The following is a 13,726-nucleotide window of genomic DNA, read 5'->3' as shown; positions in this document are numbered from 1 at the left end:
AAAATGTGCTAAATCCCATTTAGAATTTCACACGATCACATAGTGATATGTTTTTTTCAAATTTGCTGCATCTCAGATTCTCAGCCTGTCAGACATGCTTTAATAGTTACATGTTACACACTTTCATGTGAAAAGATAGGTGTGTTTCTTAGTCTATTTACTAGTCTTCCGAGAGGTTCTTATATTATGGTATTTGTTTGAAGTGTATTCTTTTTCATTACCATCGGGATTAAGCTAAATCCAGCCTAACAAGGGAGTTTTAATAATTTATGTTATGTTATCGCTTAATTATGTTCCACCAACGTATACTAGCATATTATATCCTTCTTACTACTAATATTTGTCTAATCAGACAAGAAAAAGTCATATAAAACTAGCAGATTCGGTCCATCATGATTAGTTTAATGAAAATACAGATACAGTGAATTCATGCAAACAAATCAGTAGAATGTAATTTGATATGTACTTTTTGCATTGTAAAAATAATTTGAAGAATTTGTAAAAAAAATCTTGCGAACTGCAATAACTAAAAAGACCAAAATGAGTGAGAAAAAAAACTGATAAGACCCGAAGTCGCTAAACTAGAACGGACCTGAAAATATTAAACAAATCACCTTATCCCTGCATTTGAGAATCACTTATTAATTTTGCAGGTTATGGCTGAACATTACCCCAGGGGAAACAAAGAATTAAAGGGTTCCTTCTTTAGCATGCACAGTCCACTTGATACTATGTCCTGGTTTACTGATCGTGGGGTCAAACTCAAGGTCATATATAGTTCTGCTGATTTTTCTGTTCTCCTGTTTTGTCTCCTATCACCAAAGCAATGTGTTGTTACTTGTTATCAAGTGGTTTTTCTATGCATCTGTGTGGTGTTAATTTCGTTTATGTTCTGTTTTCCCACCAGACTGAAAGTGATGGTCGGGTATTTCCTGTCAGTAATAGCTCATCGTCAATCATTGATTGCCTTATGACCGAAGCAAGGAAAAAAGGAGGTAGGGCAATGCCTTGTTTGTCAACCTACCTTGTGCCCACTATATTGCTGTATGTTCTATTTTAGTTGCCTAAGATTCTCATAGCTACGATTTGAGAGAGATTGTTTCATCCCCGTCCCCGTTTTCTATTTACATATTTGTTGATACTTGGGAACTTAAAAACTGAGTTGGAATATTGTATCATTTGTATGCTACTACCTCCAATTCACTATTTTATCACTTAAGATGTGAGGCTTACTCTCCTGATCTGTTAACTAGAGAAGACTTAACTGTCAAATGACTCCCTGGTAACAACAAAATTTCTCTGACTTTGTAACGGAATTATTAAGATTCAGTAAATCACTTGCGACTCCCCGCTACTGAAACTTCCTTTGCTCTCGCTCCGCTAGTTGCTAGAATAAGAATTAACATGCTCTAGAGTTCTGAGATGGTATTTTGGAGTTTGGTTAGCAATTTAGCATTCGTCAGTTATTTGTTTGAATAAGAGGAAATGGAGAGAGGAAGGGAAGGAAAAGGGAGGGAATCAAGTTCCCTTGTTTGGATAAGGGGTTGGGGGAAGGAAGGGGAGGGAGAGGGAGAGGGAGGGATCCATTTTCCCCCCCTCTTTAATAAACGTCATCCCTCCAAAATTGGAGAGATTTCGATTTTCGAGGGAAAATGAGCTCCACCTTCCCTGCCCCCTTCCTCTTTTCCCTCCCCTTCCCTTGTCTTGCTATCCAAACAAAGTGAAAGTGTACTAGGAAGGTCTTTTCTTGACACCTTAAGGTGTGCTTCAGTAGTTAATTCTTCTTTTCCTTCTAACAAGGCCGAGTGTCCAAAAACAGGGAAAAAATATGCATGAATTACCTTATTTTATGATACATTGAAGATTCTTCATGTTTTTTACGTAGCCTGGATCATCCTGCTGAATAATAATGGTGTACTGCAAATTGTTTGAATGTTTCACTGTATGCAGTTTCCATTCAGACAGGAAAAACAGTGACTACTGCGTCTAGCAGTGCTGCTAGGAAGTTTTCTCTCAAGATTGATATGCGTACATCTTCCACTGACCTTGTTGAAGCTGATTATCTATTAATTGCTACTGGAAGCAGCAAGCAGGTTGTTTGAGCTTTGAGCTTTAAGCTTGTTTCATTACTTCATGAATCTATTATTAGAATGATTCAATATTACTACATATTTCACAGGGTTATAGTCTTGCAGGTCAGCTTGGCCATTCGATTATAGATCCAGTCCCTAGTCTCTTTACCTTCAAGGTCAGAGACAATAACTTGGCTGAACTGTCGGGGGTATGCCACCTGCTCTCTTTTTCTGATCCTCAGCCGTTTACAGCTACCTATTTTTTGAACTTCTCCTGTTTTAGTGATATTTTCTATGTTATAATGCTCAGGATCTTTGAATTTTAGTATATAATGAACCTTTTTCCTACATTACTCTTCTTCAGTTAGATGTTAGATTTAAACCCTATACAGATATGGAAGGTAATGAAATTGGGCTTTCCTTGCAAAATTACACAATTCCTTAAATTCATTACCGTTCATGCGATTGGTCATCACTTACCAAACAGGCATCAGTGTATTAGTATTACGTGAATTGGCTACTTATGATCACAATTGACAATTGACCTGCATACGACCTATCTTCTGGGTGTCATTATTTCATGACTCGTGTTTTCATGATGAAAAATAGGCAGATTGTATAGCTTGGTTGGAGTTAACACTGTTCTTTATCTGGCTTTTGATGACTTCAAATTATCATGTCCTTGTATTACCTTCAATTTATACTATCACAAAAATCCTATACTGGATCCAGTGCGTATCCTGTGTTACACATTACATGAGAATTAAAGTTGTGAACTTCTGTAATATACTGTTATGTTACTACTTTTCTATGTGTGAACAAGATAAAGTGACATAATTTATTCCCAATATATTCTTGTGTTTGTCTGTCTTGTGGAGGTTTAGGTTACTTTCTCCAAGGTGAAAGCTAAACTGAAACTGGAAAACAGTGGAAGAACTGTACCGCAGCTTACACAGGCATGACAAGTTTATTGTGATCTCCTTTAATATTCTAATTTTATGCATAAGCAATAAATTAACTCTTCTTGTCGACAGTAGATTGGACCAATGCTAGTTACGCACTGGGGACTTAGTGGCCCCGTAATTCTTCGGCTGTCTGCTTGGTCAGCTCGTGAACTATACAGCTCAAGCTACAAAGGTAACAGTATCTTTGAACATTATGTTTGCGCACTTTGACTACTTTGTCTTTATATAATATGTCCTTGTTTATCCAGGGATCCTTACTTTGGACTTTGCACCTGATCTTCATAAAGGAGAAGTGAACGCAATCCTCTTAAAACAAAAGAAGAAGTTTGCAGTAATCAACTTTCCCTTTTAGAGCTTGGTTAGGATAGCAATCTCCTGCTGTTGTGAACTTTGGTGCATGTTGAACCCAAATTGATTCATGTCTGTCTAAGGCTCTAAGCTGAATAAGTTACTTCTGTACCCTATCAAGGGTAAGGGGAATATGATATACTTACTCTGGAAATGGAATAAATAAGTTATAAGATACCTTTCAACACAACCATCCCGTTTCTTCTTTTGCTTGGACATCCAAACTTGTCGCCCTTTCTTGACATTGATAGAAGATTATTTTCCTGTGTAATTGTAAGAATCTTACCACTCTTTGTACTAACCTCTTCCAAACCTCTTTCATGATGCCATTTCCATATGTTGTGATTTTTTTTTTTGGCAATGATGTGGTGATTATTTTGGACATGCTAATTTTTTCCCTTGTCCACTCTGTGACGGCTCAAAATTTTGAGTGATATATCCATTCATTTTATTCACTTTCCATTTTCTATAATCTAAAGTTTCATTGTTTTGTTGCAATGCTGACTTATACAGAAGCAAAAGGTGGTCAACTCAAGCCCTCCAGAGTTCAATCTTGTCAAGAGGTTTTGGAAATATATGCTTAAACGCGAGGTAGTCAATGATTTCTTAATTTTTTTTTAATCAAAATGGCTCTTTAAACCTCTTCGCTTCCTTTCTATGAAGTAGAAGATGGTCGTCCCGTTATCTCTTTTGGGTCAATTGGAAACAACCTCTCTGCAATTGCAGAGGTAAGGAATCTAAGGATGCGTACGTCCGACATGCCCTTACCCCGCTTCTTGCGGGAGCCTCTTTGAGGCAATGGGGTAATGATAATGATAATGATGAATGATGACCATAGTTATAATGTTATTGTTCAACTTTTGGTTCTTAAACTGCTACAATGCTATGCAGGGTTTAGCTGAAGATATCTCATGGGCTTCCATTTCTAGTGAAGCATTGCTTTCTGTTGCCTCACTGCTAAAACAGTGCTCATTTGAAGTGGCAGGAAAGGTAAGAGCACCCCTCACCATCCTCTCAATATTTCTTTTTTCTTTATCTTTTGTGGGGTGTGAAGATTTGAGACATTGTTGCTGCTGAAGGGTCAATTTAAAGATGAATTTGTCACTGCTGGAGGTGTTCCCTTGTCTGAGGTATTCTCACCTCTCTTTTTTGTTCCAGCCTATGTTATTCGGACTGTTCATTTTACGTTAAGTACCCGTGTTGGATCTTGGACACTTGGACACTTCATTTTGGGACAAAATCATGATAAAGTTTCACAAATTTGCCGAGTCGGACACTTGGACAAGTTCCCGTAACATAGTTCCCAACTCTGTTTATCCTCTTTCTATTTCATAATATTGAATCTAACGTGCACAACTCTGGCATTCCCCTTTATGAAGATTTCGTTGAAGACTATGGAGAGCAAAATACTGCCAAACTTATTTTTTGCAGGAGAGGTAATCCCTGGTCATGCTTTTTAGTGTTTTTCTCAGGGCATTCCAGTTATGGGCTTTACGGGATGCACTTTAGAAGACATTGTATGTTTGTGAGAAGTAGGCTTATTTTTCCAAATAGCTTCTTGATGTAAATCTGGCCTATGTTGTTTGATCCTAGTACTTCTATTGTCGAGGCTATTAGCCACTACATCCAGAAAAAGAAGTAGATAATAATTTACTAACCCATTGGTTTGGTCCATAATCCGTATTTATTTTAAAGAAGTGGAACTACGTGTATTTGGGGTTTGAGGTCAATGCACAGAGGTGGGAGAAGAGACATTCTTATAAAGCTAAGATTTTCCTCTGTTTTGCAGATATTGAACATTGATGGAGTAACCGGCGGATTCAATTTTCAGGTACCATCCTATTTCTGATTAGTTTTCCCTTTCCTTTTCTGATGGAAGATGTACGGCATTGTCAGCTGTATTATTATACAACGATGCTCCAATAACCAACCAAATAGCGTCTTAACAAAAATTATAAAACCTGGAAATTAATAACATTTTTCCAAAGGTCACTTCATTTGGAATTTGATTTCTGTAGTTTATGGAAGTTGTTGTTTTATTTTTTAGGGCCGTTTAGTGACTTGCTTAGTCAATAAACATGTGTTGAATTTTATTTCTAGTGGTAGGCATCGTCGGCCACTACTCCCACTGACTATGTTAATACTTAATAGTTCTTATTTCTTGAAGTTCTACCATTCAAAGTATAACTCCTCTTTGCTAGGGTGTATCTCATGTGTCCAGCTAGGAATCTGCAGCTATATACCTATATGTTGTAAATATCACAAAGCAATACAATCTGATGATATTATGAGAAAGCTTGATTGTATTGAATTGTGATGTTTGCTAATATATAGGGATATAGCTACATAGTCCTAGTTGTACACATGAGGTATATCCTAACAAATAGGAGTTATACATTCTCTGATTAGATAACTAACTAAGAGCAGAATTATCTAGGTCTTACAACAAATATAAACACTAGTAACAATTTGATAAGGATGAAAGGGTCATCCTTATCCTTTACATGCCCCGCAAGACAAAAGAGAGACTAATCTTTTATAGAATCATCTCAAATCTTGTTCGATAAAAGGGCGTGTGAGAGCATCCACATCTTGATCACAAGTGGAAGATTTGTCAACTTATTGTGTGAATGAAAAACCAGCAAGAGAATCGATGGAGTCCGGAATATTTTGTTTAGAGAATGATTGAGAGAGAAATTTGGAATGTGGGAATAAAATTGAAGAACTAGAGCAATAGGAGAACAGGTAAATTCGTGATCTTCTAATAATTGTTTTGACAGGTAGCATGGTGGTAGTATCGGTAATGCATAGTAGCAGTGGGCTATGTTAGTGAGGGCCGGGTGGCCCTTACCTTGTCCGTAAGAAGGAGCTGTGGTGAATACTCTCTTTTTCTCATTGGAAGGGGGATGAAAGACTTTGTTGATGTCAGACACACAATTCGTTTGACAAAGGTAATGGCAGTTGTAGTTTAAGGGTGTCTGAGTTTCTAAGGGGGTAGAAGAATTCCAGATGAATTTTGTTCTTTTGAATTTATAAAAGGGAGTAGAGAGAAAAAGATGAGGAGGTAAGTAGTGCTTGTCCTTTATTTTTGTGGATTGCACAAACAAATGTTTCAGGGGGGGAGTTTTGCAATGATCTCCTCGCCATATTTGAGATTTGAATTTGTAATGTGAGAGTGTTAAATTATACTATTTGAAGTTTTGAACTGTTCTTGGAATATTGTACGGGTGCTGTATGAAGAAGGTATATAATTTGAGGAAGTAATTTGTAATTTCTATGGTTGGTTTGTAAGAAAATTTGAGAAAGGAAACGGAATTTGAAGGAGATATTGTGGCAGCCTCTGGGCTTTTAGCAGGGTTGAATGAAAATGAGGGTGAGATCATAAATTTTGGGGATAAATTGAAGAAGTGATGTAGGAAAAAATTTGGGATTTGTTGATTATTGGCTTATTGCCCCTTTGTTTTTGTTTTTTTCAAATCTAAGTTGCCCTTTATGTTTAAAGAGTCTATTTTTGTGCCACTTATGTTTTAAAATGTCTAAGTTTGTCTAATGTTGTATCCTCACCATAAACCGTTTGTTAAATGGAGACGCTAGATTTGGTTCACTTTATTTCTTTTATCAATGGGTCATCCATGGCTTGCTTCCCACCAAATGAACTCAGCTGGCCACCAACCACCATGTCACCACCACCTGCACCACTGCGCCAATTTTCTCCCCTTATCCCTTGTGCAACCAACAACAGCAACAACCAAAACCTCCTCCATCAATAGAAACCAACAGCCCCTCACTTGCCCCTTTTCTAGCCACCAACAACTATAGTTTAACTAGTTCCTCCCTTTATTGTGCGTAGGATCCAATGCTCAAGAAAATGCTACAAAGTTGAGGGTGCGGGTAGCAGTGAAAGGAGGAACTCCAAATACATAACTGATATGTGATTCCTCATGCATATCACAGCGAAAGACAAAATAGTTAAAAGACAAAAACAAAATTGAATGGTACTTTTTTCAAAGAAATGGTACTTTTTTAAAAAGAAATTGAACTTTTTAAAAAAAGAAATGGTACTTTTTTTAACAGAAATGGTACTTTTTTTTACAAAAATTGTACTATTTTTTTTTTACAGAAATGGTACTTTGCCCTGTTTCTTATTTTGTCGTTTTGTGGGGTGTTATGTATTTGCTATACATAACTGATATCCGCCTCGACAACCTCGCAATGAAAGCCGTCATACAGAAACGACGAGGCGAGAGAAATAATAGATGGTTAGGGTGGTGCAGGCAGTGTATAAAAAGGCGCGCCTAGGCTCTGAGGCGCAAGGCGGTTGGAGCCAGCGCCTTTTATTGTCTAGGCGAGGTGATTTCGATGAGGCGCACCTAAGGCGCACTTTGAGGCGCAAAAAAGGCGCACCTACTTTTTTTTCACTTTTTTTTTCACTTTTTATTAGGGCACCTCACTTCAATGAGGCGCACCGAGGCGCCTCTTAGGCGCTGGGAACTCCAAATCGCCTTGTTGCGCCTTGAGCCTTTTTATGCATTGGGTGTGGGGACGAAAACATTGGGGCCCAAAGGGGCCCTGTCACTAAGCAGGACATTTTATATATAATACTTTTAAGAAAGGACAATGAAAAATTAGTTGTTGTACTGGTTGACAACATGTGCTTTCTAATATTAATATCAGCGGTTCGATTCCTGTTGTGCCCATGTCTTTGCTGTAGTGGTTGAGAACATTGGCTTTCTAACATTAATTTCAGCGGTACGATTCCTGTTGTGCCCATATTTTTTTCCGTTTGCTTTTCTTTTCTCCTTAAGAAAGGTAAGTACTTGTGTTTCCTTTGTAATCCCTGGGGTGGTGTCGTGGCGGTGATTGATGAAGGAGTCATTGATGGGAAGTCAACAAAGAGAGTTGATCTTGGAGGAAAAAGAGAGGTTAATGGTTGAAGGTGGGGGGGGGAGAGCGATGGTTGCTGGCTAGTGGGGCTCTTTGGTGGTGGAAAAAGAGAATGGTGGTGTTGTTGTGGTGGTGAAGGAGCCATAAATGGCTTGTAGTAATATAAAGAAGGATGAGATTTAACCGTAGGGATAATGTGATAAAATTTTAAAGTATAAGGGTACCATGTGGATCACGTACGGTTGAGTAACTTTTGTCGGTTTTAGTCGTTTGTTGTATCGTGTCAGCAAGCTCTAGACGATAATAGTAAGTTGCAATAGGTTTGATAGAGAGGAGGGTATTTCATTGCCACTATTTAGGGAGATGATCCAAAAATATCAAGGTGTTGATGGGAAGTGTTGGGCTTAAAGTCCATAGGGGTGGCATATTTTTGTGGTGAAAGTTGTGATTACTGTTGCGCCGTTGATGAACATGAGAGAGGAACAAAAAGGGAGGGTTGGGTACAGAATGCATGGAGAAAAAAGTCCATGATGAGATTATGAGAAAGCTTGATTGTATTGCTGTGTGATGTTACACCGTGAGGGACGTCCTAACAAATAGGATATTACATTGGGTGATTAGAAAACTAAGTAAATCTCAAGTCATGCTCGGTGTAAATCCCGAGTCATGCTAGGTTTTTTAAAATAAAAATATATTAGACATTATACACTCCGTATTAAAGTTATTTAAAAAACAATAGTCAATAAATGAATTAAATGTTTTAATTGAAAAACGTGCTTTTTATAAATAAATTATTTTTCAATAAGACTATGCTTATTATCTCAATGCAAATATGCAATTGCTTAATTACTTAGGGGTCCTTTGGTCCACACAAGGTAAACGGAATGAACTCCACAAAGGGAAAGAGGAGGAATGGAATCAATTCCCTTTGATATAAAATTTTGTTTGGGTAGCATTTGTTCATTTTTCACATCTCTTTCTCTCTCACCCTTGCTCTACCATATAAAGTGTTGCCACCTTCCTAGTTGTTGCCGACTTGCCGCCACCACTTCTCTCGTCGTCTCTTCCTAAAAACCGGCCTCACTCTTTATCTCTAGCGCCGCCGCCCCCACTCTCTTCTTCTCTTATTTTCTCACAATTTTGTTGGATATGAGAAATCGGAGGCAATAGAATAGACGTTGGAAGTGTCAAAAGGAAATATACTGCAATTCTCACTAACTTAATCAACAAGAAATATTGTCTTCTATATAGGCTTGAACAAAAAGGAATGTTGCAAAACAATAGGAAACTACCTAAAACGTGGAGTACATGTTGATTTAGTATCCCGCTATCCCACAATCTCCTCCACTAACCTAGTGATATCTCTTAACCTATATGACTAATCTGACTAATTTGTAAATCACAATTATAATTAAATTACTAAAATTAAGAAACTAAATAATTAACACTTGAAACACTAATTTTAACACACCCCTTTGCTTCAAAGTTTGATAAAAGAAAATGAAGCACGTCTCTTCATCCATGATGCACTTCTCATCACCGAAACAATGTTGTTGAAGCACGTTATCACCAACCTCTAATGTTTGGAGCACTTCTCTCCCTTGGTGCACATTATCACCCGTCTTCTAGAACAAATTTTCTTCTACGGCCACTTGTGCCATAGATGTTTCCTCGACATTTTGAAACCTGCAATTTCTTGCCAAATGCCCCAATTTTGACACTTGAAACATTTTGGCTTTCCCTTATGCCAACAATTTTTTTCTTCATGACCAACCATCTGACAATGGTTGCATTGAGTGGGTTTTCCTTTTCCTTTATGGTACGAAGATTTGACCAATAAGGCTCCTTCCATTCCATTTTCTTCCTCCCTCGTTGATCTTCTTTGGTCTACAGCATTAAGAGCATTGACTAACTCCGGTAGGGTTATTTTGGATAGGTCTTTGGAATCTTCAAGGGAAGAAATTTTTTACTCCTATTTTTCGGGAACACTCACTAAAACCTTATCAACCACTCTCTCATTGGAAAAAGTTTCACTAAGTAATCTAGTTTGATTAACAGTGGTCATAAGTTTACTTACATATTCTTTGATGGTGTCACTCTTCTTCATCCTTTGCATCTCAAATTCTCGTTTAAGGTTCAAAACTTGCATCAACTTTGTTTGAGCATTTCCCTCAAACTCTTCCTTTAGCTTATCCCATGCCTCCTTTGGTGTCTCACAAGTCATGATACTTGTAAAGATTTCGTCCGACACAGCCGAATGAATACATGAAAGTGCCTTTGCTTTCTTTGCCGCTTCTTCATCGTGCTTTTTTATTTGGGATACGGTTGGATTTTCTAGAAGAGGGGTTGAGTCATCACTCTCAGTTGCTTCCCACAAACTCATGGCTTTTAAATATGATTTCATTTTAATAGCCCATGTATTATAATTCTCTCCTTTGAATGTGGGAATAGAAAGTGCAAAAGTATTTGATGTCATTGAGGGAAAGATATGAACACTCAAATAAAATAGGTCTCACAAAGATCACTGGCTCTGATACCAAATTTGTTGGATATGAGAAAGCAAAGGCAATAGAATAGACGTTGGAAGTGTCAAAAGGAAATATATTGCAATTCTCATTCACTTAATCAACAAGAAATATTGCCTTTTATATAGGCTTGAACAAAACATAATGTTGCAAAACAATAGGAAACTACCTAAAACGTGGAGTACATGTTGTTGATTTAGTATCCACTATCCCACAATCTCCTTCACTAACCTAGTGATATCTCTTAAATAAAACTAACCTATTTGACTAATATGACTAATTTGTAAATCACAATTATAATTAAATTACTGAAATTAAGAAACTAATAATTAACACTTTGAAGCACTAATTTTAACAATTTTATGGTTAGATTTGTTGTTTTCATGGTAGTCTTTCCCTTTGATGAATACCCCCAACCAAACGCCCCCTCAGTCTATCTTAATTACTGTGACTAGAAGGGTACTTTAGGGGGGGAAATCTGCTATAGTGGACTCTGCTTTAGTAATGTATAGACTAAGGGAAGAATTAGATAGTTTCAACAAAGAAAAACAGCAGTAATAACTTGATACAGATGAGTCATCCTTGTTCTTACATGTAAGCCTGTTTAATAGGCCAATATGTTGCTTTCATTTCATATTAGAAAGAGGAAGTACTTTCGAATTTCCTTTTTACTTTTGCCACTTTGTTAGATAACCAAACTAGGTTTTTGAATCAGAGAAAAATGAGAGGAAAGGATATGTGCAGCTTCTCTCTCATTACCAAGTAGATCCTTGTGGAGTCGGAAAGCTACATTTTGGTGGAACAATAGGAAAACTGAAACCTCGCAAAATCTTGTCCAAAACTCCAAACCTTGCGTGAAAAGAAAGAGAGTATCGTTGGCTATGAAAGAGAGAATCTACTGGCTATAAAAAGAGAGAATCACTGCAAGATTACTTGTCTAGGGTTTTTGCAACTGTGAATCAAAGTAAAAGTCATATAGCTAGCTTATTACAAATGCTACTGTCTCACTAGTCTGTCCAATACAAAGGTCAATTTCTAATTCATTTTTATAGCCCCTTAAGGGCTGTTTGCTTGATCACTTATAGATTGAATGACAACTTTTGCAGAATGCGTGGACGGGGGGTTATATTGCTGGCACAAGCATCGGCGACTTAGCAGCAGTCCGCACACCTTAACATGGAGTGATTACCATGAAATTGTCCAACCTATGCTTTTGGTACGAAGCTTGGACGTATGCTCTTTGATACTGGTTGTTTTATTCAGCTGGTGCTATGACTGCGTTTATACTTTTAGTGTTCTGCTTTGTCAATCTATTATCTATTGGGCACAAAGTTTAGGAATTAGAGAGGGAAAAGAGAGGGGGTGGATTCTTTTGTATCATGTAGTAAGTATCACAAAAGTTTCTTACTCGTGTAATATTTGCTTCCTATTAGAACAGATGATAATTACATGAATACCATTATTAAAATTCTTGTCTTGCCCGTTTTTTTCAGCCGCACTTGCCTTGCTTCGCCAAGGAAGGAAAGGTGTAAAAGGGATGAACTTCGCATCTCAAAATAGATAGTCCCATATGACCCCTTCTTCCATAGCCTGTAATTTTATTTTACTTTTGGTGCAAATGGAGTGGGGGAAATATAAATTACAAATGGGGTGGGGGAATTCGACCCTGAGACCTATCGAATATAAACTCTAAGTCTTAAGTATTAACCAATAGGCCAAGGACTCATCGATCCGTAGAGTCTAATAATACTTTGTATATACTTACGGTATTACCTTAAATGTATAAGTAACAGGTAAGGCATATCATACCAAGCAATGTCCTGGCCTAATGAAAAGGATTTCACCTTTAACCAAAAAGTTGGGGGTTCAATTCCTACTAGGGGCACTTTGAGGGAGGGTTAACTTTACCATCCTCCCACTCTGCAAAGTGTCTAACCTGTTAACCCGGACTAGTTGACTAGTGCGGAGTTTCGATCTGATAGGGGATTTTATCTTACCTTAAAAATAACAGCAAGGCATATCATAATCTACACAAATGCGGAATTCAAGATGAACAAAAATAAGTTTGTGGATCGTCAAATCCATGTTGACCCTAGGGTTGTCACAAAATGTGAACTGACTTGAGAAATCGACCGAAGGCAACTAAAAGTCGTACCGAATATATTCGAGAAATAGTGATATCAAAATCAACCTGAATCAATCTTATGTTGACCCGAAATCTGATTTTACCTGTAAATTCAAGACCCGAATCCGAACCGTTAGAAACCCGAGGAGACTCATAACTCGATTTGTATCCGATAACTTTTAACCGTACCGAACACACATTTGATCTGATAGCAATCCAGAAATGAATTTTACCTGACAAAAACTGCAATCAGTTGGACCTGATAAAACCTGATATCCGGTTTCACCCGACCTGTGTCAACCCAAATCCGAATTGAACAGAATTGGTATCGATCCAACCCGATTTAATCCGGTATCTGAAAGTAACCCGACTGGAGTTAACCCGAGATAACCATACCTAAATTAACCCGAATCCTATCCAGTTTACATGTTATTAATTTGACTTAAGTTGAACCGAATTGAACTGTTAGTTATGTAATTTCAATTCCATATATGAAAATTCAATTATATATTTTTTTTATATTAAACAATTTGGAGAGAGAGGAATAGAAATCAAAAAAACCTTATTTTTGGCATGAATTCTTAATAATAAAGTTTTATGTATTTTATCGTGGACTCGATAGTGACTCGATTAACAGAACATTAAACCACGAGTCTAACTGGATTTAAACTCGAACCACAAACGCAATTGGTATTGACTTGAATTTGAGGTACGTCTGATCCGAATTTGATCTTAACTCGATACTCACCGATCTATACTTGACCCGAATTCTAGACTTATCCAGTATGGAAATGAGTTGTATCTGAA

At 37.4% G+C, this 13,726-nt stretch overlaps 1 protein-coding gene across 8 annotated transcripts in view; it reads left to right on the top strand.

The window, feature by feature from the left end:
- LOC110795356 (uncharacterized) overlaps positions 1–12,286 on the top strand; it is a 14,201-nt gene extending 1,915 nt beyond the window's left edge. For 2 of the 8 annotated variants that reach the window (XM_022000359.2, XM_056842976.1), the window contains exons 4-16: positions 654–767; positions 908–995; positions 1,951–2,093; positions 2,180–2,281; positions 2,957–3,028; positions 3,110–3,209; positions 3,286–3,368; positions 3,899–3,976; positions 4,277–4,375; positions 4,465–4,515; positions 4,765–4,821; positions 5,175–5,216; positions 11,901–12,286. In XM_022000359.2, coding sequence (XP_021856051.1) covers positions 654–767; positions 908–995; positions 1,951–2,093; positions 2,180–2,281; positions 2,957–3,028; positions 3,110–3,209; positions 3,286–3,368; positions 3,899–3,976; positions 4,277–4,375; positions 4,465–4,515; positions 4,765–4,821; positions 5,175–5,216; positions 11,901–11,969 — 1,098 coding nt within the window. In that variant the 3' untranslated portion in view covers positions 11,970–12,286. The other 6 variants (XR_002535239.2, XR_002535240.2, XM_022000360.2 and 3 more) reach the window with 6 other exon arrangements.
- Positions 12,287–13,726: the final 1,440 nt, after the last annotated feature.

Source organism: Spinacia oleracea, chromosome 1, assembly GCF_020520425.1.
Source record: "Spinacia oleracea cultivar Varoflay chromosome 1, BTI_SOV_V1, whole genome shotgun sequence".
NCBI lineage: Eukaryota > Viridiplantae > Streptophyta > Magnoliopsida > Caryophyllales > Amaranthaceae > Spinacia > Spinacia oleracea.
The sequence above is the reverse complement of the archived record's forward strand: the minus strand, read 5'-3'. Positions and strand labels throughout refer to the sequence as shown.